This window comes from Apus apus, chromosome 16 (genome assembly GCF_020740795.1).
Source record: "Apus apus isolate bApuApu2 chromosome 16, bApuApu2.pri.cur, whole genome shotgun sequence".
NCBI classification, from domain to species: Eukaryota; Metazoa; Chordata; class Aves; order Apodiformes; family Apodidae; genus Apus; species Apus apus.
The window spans coordinates 14,839,171-14,852,130 of NC_067297.1; the positions used below are offsets into that span (position 1 = coordinate 14,839,171).

The window sequence follows — 12,960 nt, forward strand, 5'->3', positions numbered from 1 at the left end:
TAGTACATGCTGGCATCTGATGAAATAGAGTTGGGACAGTTTGCTAAATTACTGGCATCTGTACTGGTTACCACCTAAACCATTGCCCCATCTCCTCCCTGACTTTATAATTTTCTTAATCTACAGAGTACATTAACTCCCTCATGTACCACATAACATAGTTATAATTAATGTTATTTACAATGCACTAAGTTCCAAGAAGATAATTCCTAGTGTTGGATGAATGATCCAGCTAATCCAGGAAGACACAGTTCTTAATGTAAGAGCATTTGTGAGAACATGGTGTTAGAACAGCAGGATAGATCTGTGGGTTTACACAGGCTGCCAATACTTTTAAAGCATCTTTTTTCTCCCTTTAGTCCATCAGTTTTATCTAGGATGTCAACTTAAAGTGTATTTTTAAATGGTAATCTGGTAAAATAGCCATTTTCAACAGAAGTTATTGAGTTATGTTAATAAATGTGTAATGTATTACTGCATTGATGGAAATGGCAGAGCTAAACAGTGATTGATGGACTTTGACTCCTATGGTTCCAAGCCTCAGTCTTTCTCTCACCTGTAATTTTTCAGTCTCTGCAATTATTCAGTCTCTGCAACACATTAGGTTAGTGTCCACACACATAAATACAGCTGTATATTGCAAGGGAATTCCAACTCTGGCAAAGTAAATGTAATGAATAAAGGCTAATACTGTTGGCATGATTTTTCTCTTGAACGAGGGGACCTTGTTAAGCAGCTTTTCTTCTTCTGTTGGTTTCTCCACTGTTGCATAATAACTGACATATTAATTGGAATGAAGCCATACTAGAAATCAGAGAAGATGCTTGCAATGCTTGTATCTGGAAGCATGTAAGATCCTTCTAGATGTGAGCAAGTGGCTGACCTTACTGCTTTGATTGTTGCTGTCCTACCTGCTTTGAATGAAAAAGAGGAAGTAGTGCACCTGTTCAATAATAATCTGGTCCCTCGGGTTGAAAGCTTGTCTCATTGAGGAAGCTGTTGCTTCCTTACTGCATTAGTTGGGCCCACAGGAAGGGAGCAGAGTCTCCAAATCTTTCTGATGCTCTCTGAGGCAGTAACTACAATTTTCTTAGGCCTGGAGATGTAAAGAGATACTTTCCTCATGCTTTTTAAAATGTGCTTCCTCTCATTCTCTCTAGATTACAGGATCTAGTAGTTTTTTCCATGTATTTCTATCTGCACCAGGAATACCTGTTGTCCACTCTTTGACGGTACTACTTAATACTAAGTGATTCAGTTCCATTATACAGCCCTGGGCTTGGTGCATGTTTAGTTTTGTAGTATCATTAATGCAAAAGACAGTAGATTTTTGAAGCCTGTTTGTTTGTTTGATTGTGTCTTTGTTGTTGTTTTTCTTTCTTTCTAAGGGGAAATGGTACTAACTTGCTTGATTGTTCAATGCCTGGCTTATGATTAACTGAAATGTCTTTGAAGCACTTTTAAGCTGTTAAGCATTATGTCAAATAAGAAAAAATCCAATAGAAACTGCAGGAGGACTTGAAAATACTAATTTTAAATGGCACTACTATAAAAAAATAAATCTGGTAGCTAATATTGTTACCAACAAGTATAGGGATTTATATGCAGTTCTCAGCTAAGCTGATTTTGCATGCACTTTCAGGGAGTAAAAAAATCACAGAACTTCAATAGACAAAAACATTAGTTGAGATGGAGTCTGAATGTGTATACAAGTAAAATCTACACAAGAAAAGGTCAGAATGAATCTTGGAATACAGCTTCTAGCATTTGCTGCTGTGACTGTTGCAATACATTGCTGCAAAACATTCACTGCAGTTATGGACTGAAATTTTATACACTTCATTTACTGCTTTTGTTACTTCAAAGTGCTAGGATAAATTTTAAATACAAAAATTATTCCTCATCAGGTGGTTTGCTCAGCCTGTATCACCACTCCATGATGTTATCAAGCTGTAAATGGACTCTCTTCCTGTTTCTTTGCTCTTTCAGGAATTCTACAGATTATTCCTCCCCTCTAATTGTGCAGTGCAGGCTGCTGCTGCGTGCCCAGTCTGTTACATTCACAGAAAATGCTTGTGGTTCCTCTGTCTCTTCCCCTGCACTACTGGCAATACTGTAGCTGAATTTATTGGGGCACTCGGAAATCAGTCTGTGAAAGGAATTTGCAACTTAGCACTGTTCAGAAGACCTGAAAACCAGAACTGGAAATCGTTTTCCTCCTTCTGAAAGTGTCCAAATCTGTGAGGGCTTCCCCACTGCATTTGGGAGATGCCAATAACAGTCAGTTGGCCCTTTAAAAAAAACATTCCTCCCTTGCACAAAAAGATTTCAGATGATGAGTAAGGTTGTGCCTGTCAAGTAAGAGGCCAGGTGACTTGTCTCTATCCTATTAAGACATACTTGTATCTGACTTATAGTTTGTATTTTACTATGTTTGTACTTAAGAATTTTTGAATTGCCAATACAGGGTTTGCTGCAGATTGTTGTCATTTCCAGTCCTGCTTCTAGGACCAGGGCTTTGTACTCTCCACGTCGGTATTTGTGCACCATTGAGCCGTGTTTCTGCGTGCCAGGCGTTTAGCTGGCTGCTGGTGTACACAGATCATGTGTAACTTCCCAGGAGTTTAAATCAGGATGTGGGCGAAAGTCAGGATGGTGGTGCCTGCCTGTCGTGGCCACGGAGAGCGAGCAGGTCAGTCTGTTGCTCTGCAGTAGTGTAGAATGCAAAGACTGCCAGGTTGTCACCATGATCATTTGAATTAGTAAAATTGCCATTTCAGTTTTCACTTCGTTTTTTTATTACACTTTACAAAAAAGGAAGAATACTGCTATGTAGTGATAAACATTTATTTTAAACCACAGAGGACAAATCTCAGGATGGAATGTGCCTGGCTCTGTTACTGCTGTCACTTGCATGGAAACTGAAGTGGGGACATGCCAGTTTGTTTGCCATGGGTACTGTAAAGGTAAAGCATGTACCAGAACAGCCTTTTTTCCTCCTGCCACATGTAATGTGTGTCTTTATTTTTTAGTCTAGGTTTTGGCCACACTTGGCTTAGAAACAATATTTAAGGGCAGTTTTTAAATGCTGAATAGCTCCAAATGTAAAAGCCACATACCTATTGCAGACCGGCATTATTTGAAGTGGCGTTTACATTTGTGTCATTTTGAGCTGTTCTGATCAGTGAGTAGTGGACAGGGTGTTTTCAAAGAAGCTTTGGCTTTAGTTTTCCTACGTTTTCGGTGCGGGTGAGGACGGAGGGGGGTCGTGGCACTAGGCTTCCCAGGGGCCGGCCAGCGGCGCGGGGGGCCCGGCTGCGGGGCCGGAGGTGCCTGCCCGAGGAGGAGCCGCTGCTGGCAGCCCCGGCCGGCTCGGGAGGAGCGGCAGGACCCGCAGGCTGCGCGCTGCCGGCTGCGCTGGGATCTGCTGCCGGCGGCCCCGGGCGCGTTCGCCAGGCCGTGGGGCCGGGCCCGGGAGCGCCGCAGCGGGCTCCGCGCCGCCGCACCCACCTTCCCGCCGCCCGTCGCTCCCGGTTCGCCGCGGGCTCCCGCGCAGGGCGCTCGGGGCTGCGGGAGGGTTGCCTCCTCACCGGCTGCCGCGGCCAAGGTCCCGTTGAGCTAACGTCTCTAGCGCCTGCGGTCCCGCACGGGGCCAGGCGCCCTCGTGCCGCCGCTGACAGGCGGGTGTGCGGGAGCGGGTGTGCGGGAGCGGGTGTGCGGGAGCGGGTGTGCGGGAGCGGGTGTGCGGGAGCGGGTGTGCGGGAGCGAACGCGCCGCCTCCTCGGAGCGCAGGGCCGGACCCGCGCGGCGCCCCAGCGCCCGCCTCCCGCCCCGCGTCACTGCCGGGGCCGCGGCCCGGGGCGGAGCTGCGGCTGCTGCCGCGGGCGGGCCCCGCTGCCCGCGGGCGGGCCCGGAGTGAGGCGTGAGGGGCCAGGGTCGGGCCCGGCCCCCTCGCTCGGGCCCGGCACGAGCTGCTCGTTGCCGTTGGGCGCAGCTGGAGGAGCTGGCAGAGCGGGGTTGACAGACGCTTCGCCCCACTTATTGTTACCTTCTCTGTCAGCCTGCAGCATCTCTTAAAGTGACCTGTGGGTGTTCAATCGAATATTTCTGTACTGATCAACATTCTTCTTGTAGAATAGTGGTACTTCATAATATCACTTTCATGTGTTTGCTTTACTGCTCAATTTAAGTTCATTTTCTGATAATCTGTGGAGAACCGGTCTCCTCTTGTTTGGTGCTGTGATGGTGGCAGCTGTCGTGGCTTGGAGCAGTAGTTACTTGCACTCTGCATCCAACAAAGGCAGTAACATCTTTGAAAAGTTAATGGGAATGTTAGTTTTGTGGAGCCATTGAGCAACAGTTGAACGGATTGTACAGTGGCAGAAAGTGGTAAAAATACCCTGTATTTTAGCCTGGGTGGCTAAAAAACTATTTTACCTATCCCAAAGGGTTTTAATATGTTCTAATATCTCCTGTGTGCTGTTCGTATCTCCGGGTTTGGACTGTATTTGAGGAAAAGTCGAGTACTTAAATAGGTCTGATCATCTCTGCATAAGAAGTGTATGCAACAGCTCCGACCTCTAACGGTCAGAAGGAGCAGTGTTCTCCGAGGCTCTTTTTGCAGGGATTGTGATACTGCTAGAGCATGTCATGGCTGTGAGAATGATACTGAAAAGGTGTAAAGAACCACAGTCATAGAGAAGATTGTTTTCAATGGTGCTTCCATATAACACTGAGAAAAATAATGTAATTTAACTTAAAAAAAAATATTTAAAGTCTCTAGAGGGTCAAAATCACGTTTTAATTCCTTTAATAGCTTGTTGAAGGAAGAGTTTGAGAAGGAAGGGGTAGAGACATTGTAGAAGCTATAGTGAGGTTTATCTACATTCCATGCCGGTTCAGGAGCTCCTGTTTTTGCAAGTATTCTGAAATTTGTTTTAAATACACAGAAATGCAAAAGGTTAGGTTTGTTATCTGGAGATGAGGAGAGGAAATAATTTTTGAGGTAATACGTCATCTCTTGGGGTGGGACTGAGGATAATGTCTTTCTTATTGCAGGCAAAACGAGCAGTACAGCGAGGAGCCACAGCAGTCATCTTTGATGTTTCTGAAAACCCGGATGCCATTGATCAGGTATGAAGAAGGGATTCTAGTTTTATTTCAGCTTCTGTTGGCTTCTTTTAGGGTTGCTGGCACAGGACTTGTGAGAGAAGACTTGAGAGCATATACAGGCCTCAGGGCGCCGTTAACCTAAGACATGCAGCTACTGACCCTGAGTAACATGGTGCTGTGGTTGGTTTTTCTGCTCATCTTCTGGCAGGCAAAAGAAGCAATGGAGGTGTCGAGAGAGATAAACGTTTCGGGGAGGCACATTTTTCTTACAGCCTTTGCTAGAATCCAGGTCTGGGATTGAGGTTTTGATGAAGGATGGAAGCAGTTTTTTTTTCTGTGGCCTGTTGTCTAGTCAATGAGAATTTCTTTGCCCAGCTCTATGTAGAAAACAAGAAAGCCCTGCTTGTGATTGCTAGTATTGTTGAGCAGTTGCAATTTTTGAGGTTGCAAAATGGCTTTCAAACCTGCTTCTAAATAAGATTCTTACAAGACTTCTTTCTTGTTTGCAGCTGATGATTTCTGGCCTACTTTTTTTTTTTTTTTGACAAGCAGCATTTTTCTTTTTTCGGGGTCTCAGTACAACTTCCGTCTTCTCACTTGAAGTGGGTGAGGTAATAGCGCTGTGAAATGCTTTGATATGATCCTTCCAGCCAATTCTGAGTTACTTGAGTAGAGAGGAGAAACATAACAAGCACAAAATAGTCTGTATTTGATTAAGTTTTGTTTTGTTTTGTTTTAAAACAAAACTGCTGTTTCTGCTACAGCAGAAGCAAGTAAAGCTGAATGTTTTTAAGTGGAGCCTGAATTTCTTGGAGGAAAAGAGAGATGTCAATGTTTACATTAAAAAGCTGGATTTAATTCTGAGATGAGCATCTGTTAAACAAAGGAATTCAGACCCTGCACAATGGGTGCTCGGAAAACGGTGTTCTGCATGTGCATCAAGGCTACAGCCTTGATCTTGCAGACATTCTGAGGGATATATTTTCCCCTTTTATACACAGAAAAATATTCTGCACAGAGATGTATTCTGTCTTTTTCAAAATTTTTCTCCATATTACAGCTTCCAGTTACTTTCAGCCACCCTGCTCTGAACTCGTGAAGCTGAGTTACTGCCTTTTCCTCTCTTCCCTCTGTCCTTCCTTGATTCTTGATAAATTGGGTGCAACTGTCCCCAAAAGCTAGGAAACTAGTCTAGTGAATGATCAGTGGCTTAGTACAGTAGCTGACAAAGTAGGCCTTGTTAGAGGACAGAGCAACAGCCTTTGCAAACACAAACAGGAGAGGAATAACTAGATTTAGCTTTCATACTTGAGCATAAGGGTGGCTTGATTGGCTCCCTTCTTGTGCTGCTCTGGACACTTGCATTTCATACATTTTGAATCTCAGCCAAAGTCTTCAGAACCCTTGGCTTCAAGGGATGCTGATTAATTTGTCTTTAAAATAAATACCATTTTGGCACTTACAATGGAGTTGTGAAAACCAGAGACAGATGGCTAACAATGAGTTAATGTGTAGTATCTTTGATTCAAATGGAATTATTCTGAGACATTGAGGGGAGCTGTTTAGGAAGCTCTCCCAGGTGTGCTTGTTACCAAGCAATAGAAGGACTAAACAAAATTTATTATGTTGGTGCCATTTTGCAACAGAACAATTATCTTGTTATTCCCCTCTTTGGTATAAAGTTTAGCAGATTGTTTTCTGGGTTGGTTGGCAAGAGAAGTTATGCAGTCTCCCCCCTTGAAGATTTTTGACATCTGACTGGATAAAGCTCTGAGCAGCCTGGTCAAATGTCATAGTTGACCTGGACCTTTCCACCCACATTATTTTCTAATTCTCTTATTTGGCCTTCAAAAAAACTTAGCTGAATCTGCAAGGAAGTTTCAGGGTGATTTAAGCTGTCTACTCATATGTTTTAGTTTTGGAGGCCCCTATCCTGGAATCAATAGCTCTTTTGGTTGCTAGAACCCAAATAACTTTGAATGTGTTTGCTGAATTAAATAGCAGAAATTACAGAGTTCAATCATTTGTCTAGAAACAAAGAGCCTGAAAGACAAGACTCTGAATTGAGATTGGTCTGAAAGTTGAAGAAATTTGTATGTGAAAAATGTAACTGCAAAGTTGAAATAACAGAAGGTTAAAAAAATCTAGCAAGGCCAGGCTTTTTTGAATATACAGATTTTTATTCTTCATTGTGAGGTTTAATTTAATACAGTATTGATATATGTACTGGCACATAATACAGTTAAGTTAAAGCTGCTCTTCAGAAATAGCATTCGCTTATCCATAGTCTTAGTTTTGGTCAGTAAAAACCAGCTTAAGTAGGTTTAGTTCAGGTTTAACTCTGGAATATTTACATCCAGGTCTATGCCAGAAGAGAACAGTTGGTGCTTGAATCAATTCCATGTTCATATTCCTTTACTGTTCTCTCCCTTGTCCAAAAGAGAGGTAGTTTTCCTGAAGTGTGCTGTTTGAGCAGATGATTATTTTTTTGTTCTAGCTGAACCAGGGCTCGGAGGACCCTCTGAAGAGACCAGTGGTGTATGTGAAGGGTGCTGATGCTGTCAAGCTAATGAACATAGTTAACAAGCAGAAAGTGGCTCGAGCAAGGATTCAGCATCGCCCCCCACGGGTGAGACTTTAAGAAACTTTATCTAGGTATTACACTGCTATTGCTTCATGCAGTGCTTGCAAACTGCTCGGAGTGTGAAGATGTTTTGATGCTCCCCATGAGCATTAATACATGTGAAATTCTGTTGACCTAAATAAATTGAGCAACTGCACTGTGGACAAGCAGCTACACTTGATGTAAGTATTAGAATCCACAATGTGACATCTGCTGTCTTTCATAAGTATTCTTTTGAATATATACATGGCTAAAAATTATATGTAATAAATAAAGTTTCCTTTTTCTTAATTAAGTAACTTAATTATTGCACACTCCTGGTAGTTCAGATTTGAAAGTTGGTCTCCCCTGTGTTAAGTAATAATTCTTTGTGGTATTTTAAACATTGGTTATTTGATACCAGATACTTGTAATTCTAATATTAAATAGTTTTTTAGAGGGTTTTTTTGGCACTTTCTACATGTAGTTTACAGAAGAAGAACAAAGCTAAAGGTTATCCATGTCCCAATTACCTCTTTGGTTTTGTTGTATTTTTATGGAATTGTTCTGTTAAGAAATGCATTTGAGAAGTGGGCCATTTGCTGGGATTCAAATGTTAATTTTCACTCAAGTACACAAGCAAACCAATAAATCCTGAAAATTTGTTAGTGTGATTCACTCAGTTAAAAGATCTGGGGTTTGTGGGATCAATTCGGAGACACTGTGTATCTGACATCTCATGCCTGGCATTCTGTGTTTCTTTCACTTGCAGTGACATCAGCAACCCAAGTTTTGTCTCATAGAATCCTAGCTAATGAGCAGAACAGTGTGTGCTTTGACTTTTGCCATTGTGACTAGGTACATTTGACAATGACCACTGAAAAATAAAGAGGAGAAAGTAACAATAGATTAAAGTATGATCTAAAGAAAGGAAAAATAATAGTTTTGTTTTCGTTTTTAAGCAACCCACCGAGTACTTTGATATGGGAATTTTCCTGGCCTTCTTTGTGGTTGTGTCTCTTGTTTGCCTCATTCTTCTTGTCAAGATCAAACTGAAACAGCGACGTAGTCAGGTAAGTGCAGTAATGGGGTATTCACTGGAGGCTGGAAGTTAGGTTCTCTTTGTTCTAGAGCTTGCTTGCTACTTTTGGAACGGCTGGACACTTAGAATAGCCTTCTTTGTGGGAAGAGTTTTATCCATGCGTGTAGGCCCTTGGAAGAAAGTGGAAAGGAAATGTCTTTAAAGGAGATCTACCTTGGCCTGCGATGTTTGTTCAGTTAATCCTGAAATTGAAAGAGTATGGAAGCAGTCCATTTAGCCATCGTGAAAGAAGAACATTTCTGATTTTTCAGAGGTTGATTATCAGTAGCACTGGTGCCTTTCTAAAGAAGCCCAAGCGCTTGTTGCTGTATTGTGGAGAGAATATTAGTAGTGAGAGTTGCAACTCTTTTTGTAGAATCATAGAATGTCTTGGGTTAGAAGGGACCTCTAAGGATCATCTAGTCCAACCCCCCTACAATAAGCAGGGACATCTTGCACTAGAACAGATTGCTCAGAGCCCCATCAAGCCTGACCTTGAATGTCTCTGAGGATGGGACCCCCACCACCTCTCTGGGCAGCCTGTTCCAGTGATCCACCACCCTTATATTAAAGAACTTTCTCCTAATGTCCAACCTAAATCTACCCTTCTCTATCTTGAAACCATCACCCCTTGTCCTATTGTTCTATGCCCTTGTGAACAGCTCTTCCCCAACCTTCTTACAGGCTCCTTTCACGTATTGGAAGGTCACTATAAGGTCCCCCTGGAGTCTTCTCTTATTCAGGCTGAACAACCCCAACTTCCTCAGCCTGTCTTCATAAGAGAGGTGTTCCAGCCCTCTGACCATTTTCATTGCTCTCCTCTGGACACCCTCCAACAAGTCCACATCTTCTTGTGTTGTGGGCTCCAGTGCTGGATGCAGTACTCCAGGGGAGGTCTCACCAGGGCTGAGAAGTGGGGCAGAATCACCTCTCTCCATCTGCTGGCCACACTTCTCTTGATGCAGCCCAGGATGTGCTTGGCCTTCTGGGCTGCAATTGCACATTGGTGGCTCATGTCCAGCTTTTAATCCACTGGTACCCCCACATCTTTTTCCACAGGGCTGTTCTCCAGCATGTCTTCCCCCAGCCTGTATTGATATCTCTGGTTGCCCTGACCTAGGATGCTGTGCTTGGCCTTGTTGAACCTCATGAGGTTCACCCAGACCCACTTCTCCAGCTTGTCCCTTTGGATGGCATCCTGTCCCTCTGGCGTATCCACCTCACCACCCAGCTTGGTGTCATTGGCATACTTGCTGAGGGTGCTCTCAATGCCACTGTCAATATTGTTAATGAAGATATCAAACAACACTGGTCCCTGAGGGACACCACTTGTTTCCATTTGGACATGCAGCCATTGACCACTACCCTCTGGATGCGACTATCCAGCCGGTTCCTTACCCACTGAACAGTCCACCCATCAAACCCATATCTCTTAGGGAGAAGGATGTTGTGGGAGACTGTGTCAGAGGCCTTGCAGAAGTCCAGATAGATGATATCCATATGTCTTCCCTTGTCCACTGATGCAGTCACTCCATTATAGCAAGTCACCAGGTTGGTCAAGCAGGATTTGCCCCTGGTAAAGCCATGCTGGCTGTCCTGAATCGCCTCCCTGTCCTCCATGTGCCTCATCATGTCTTCTAGGAGGATCTGTTCCATGATCGTCCCAGACACAGAGGTGAGGCTGACAGGTTGGTAGTTACCAGAGTCCTCCTTTCTACCCTTTTAAAAAATGGGTGTAATGTTTCCTTTCTTCCAGTCACTAGGAGCTTTCACCTGACTGCCATGACTTCTCAGATTCCTCAGATGGTCACGAACCTTGTCTTTGCTTATGGTAGAAGGGAGTTTGTCTCCCTGATCTCCTCCCTGTGGGCCATCAACTTGAGAGCTGTGAGGAGAGGGGTTGCCAGTGAAGATGGAGGCAAAAAAGTTGTTGAGATTGTCAGCCTTTTCCTCATCTGTTGTTACTAGTTCACCACTGTTGCTCGTCAAGGGGATTGCACTTTCTTTAACCTTCCTTTTCTCGTTTACATACCTGTAGAAGCCCTTCTTGTTTTTCTTTACATTCCTTGCCAAGTTCACTTGCATTTGTGACCATTAGGTCCAGTCACACATCCCCTCAGGTAGGGCTGTCAATTTCTTGTTTTAAGAAGTTGTCATCGAGGCACTCCAGCAGTCTCCTGGATCGCCTACAGCTTGCCGTGCTGCTTTTCCAAGACATGTCAGGGTGGTTGAAATCCCCTGGCAGGATGAGAGCCTGTGAGCACGATGTCTCCTGGAGCTGGATTAAGAAGGCTTCATCGATGGGCTCCATTGATCAGGCAGCCTGTAGTAGACTCCAACCACAAGACTCCCTTTGTTATCCAAATCCCTAATGCCTACCCACAAGCTTTTGACTTGCTCATGGCTATTCTTTAGGGACAACTCTTCACACTCTGTCCACTTCTTTATGTAAAGGGCAACGCCTCCACCCCTTTTTCCTCTCCTGTCCCTTCTGAACAGCTTGTAGCCATTGATAGCCACATTCCAGTTGTAGGATTCATCTCACCAAGTTTCTGTAATTGCCACTATTTTAACTGAATAACATCTATTTATTCTTAATGGGGGAGGTTTGCAAGGTAAAAAGTTTGGTTAAGAGAAATTCTAGGTGAGATGCTTTGAGTTTATTCCATCAAACATGAAAGGGAGAGCAAATGGAAGCTAATGGACTCTGAAGTTTGTAGTTGTGAACTGTCCAGTGTGTATACGTAAAAGGAATGCAAAGAGCCGTAGATGCTTAGGACTCTTGCTTTGGACACACTAAATAGGATTCCAAAGGTGTATGGGCCGACAGCAGTGTTAAAAAGTCTGTGGTAACATGAAAACAACCCACTGCCTTCCTAAACTCCCACTATCAATTAAATTCTAGGGCAGGGAGAAACATTACAGCTAATTTAGTAGCATTTTATTTTAATGCCTCTTTCGAGTATTGCTTCTGGTAATACAGTGGTAACAGCATAATGAGATATTGCAGCTAATATTGACAGTTTTCACAAAAAAAGTTCCTGACCAAGTCTCACGTGTTACCTTGAATAGCTTGCTGCCTGTTAATTGAGGGGTTGCAATATAACCCAACTGTCAGCACCTTCACTCTGTTGAAATTCAAAGTAGCATGTAATTCTCACTGCATGTGGCATGTTATCTTCATGAGCCTTTTGATTTAAGTTCTAATTAGCCTCCTCTCTGCTTAATCTATGAATTTGTACATTAATCTGGGCCTGATGTGACTTGGTAAAATACATTAATTTGATATGGTGGTGTTTCTTTGTTACTACACTACAGTCCCTTATGCAGCAGCATTGCCTCTTTTTTTCTCTTTTTTTTTTTTTTCCTTCTGTTGTAGAATTCCATGAACAGGCTTGCAGTGCAAGCACTGGAAAAAATGGAGACCAGAAAATTTAAGTCCAAAAGTAAGGGACATCGGGAAGGTAGCTGTGGAGCACTGGACACACTCAGTAGCAGCTCCACCTCTGACTGTGCCATCTGCTTGGAGAAGTACATTGATGGGGAGGTAAAGGATAAATGGTTTCTTCAGCAGGGGCTGAGAATGTAGCTGGTTTATTTTAGCACTGTGGTGCACCGCTGGCTGCTGGGAATGTTGCGTGCTGAGGTTCTGCTGCTTGCCGGATTAATTGCATTGAGTAGCCAACTCGGCCTCAGCTGCTTTCTGCAGCTCCCAAAGAAATCTCAAGGGCTTTTCCTTTTATTACAAAGTGAGAGGTGAGGGATCTCTTTCTGCAAGTTGCTGCCTCCATCAAGTTACTTTTCTGAGGAAGAACACACAAAGAAAGCAGGGTTACCTCAGTTCTCTGGGTATTTTTAACAAACTGTGTGCTGCGTTGGACTTGAGGGGATACATTTTATGTTTTGCTTCTCAAGCTTTCATGGCACCTTGCCTTTAAAATGTCAGGTACACGACCTTGCTGGGATACCAGAGGAGAAGTCAGAAGGTTCAGGAACCATTTTTTGACTCCTCAGTTACCATTGATGACAGCACTTGCCTTCTGTGACACGGTTGTACGGAGAGGAAGCAATGAACGGATAAAATAGAAAATAGGCTGCTTAGAGTAGAGGCAGTCAATAATCACAGCTTTAAACATCCATATAAAAAATTATTTGAGGAAATATG

At 43.5% G+C, this 12,960-nt stretch overlaps 1 protein-coding gene across 2 annotated transcripts in view; it reads left to right on the plus strand.

Moving 5' to 3' along the window:
* Window positions 1–12,960, plus strand: part of ZNRF3 (zinc and ring finger 3) — an 83,433-nt gene that overhangs the window by 62,915 nt on the left and 7,558 nt on the right. For both annotated transcript variants that reach the window (XM_051634410.1, XM_051634409.1), the window contains exons 3-6: window positions 5,059–5,133; window positions 7,610–7,741; window positions 8,677–8,787; window positions 12,175–12,342. In XM_051634410.1, coding sequence (XP_051490370.1) covers window positions 5,059–5,133; window positions 7,610–7,741; window positions 8,677–8,787; window positions 12,175–12,342 — 486 coding nt within the window. The remainder of the gene's footprint in view (window positions 1–5,058; window positions 5,134–7,609; window positions 7,742–8,676; window positions 8,788–12,174; window positions 12,343–12,960) is intronic.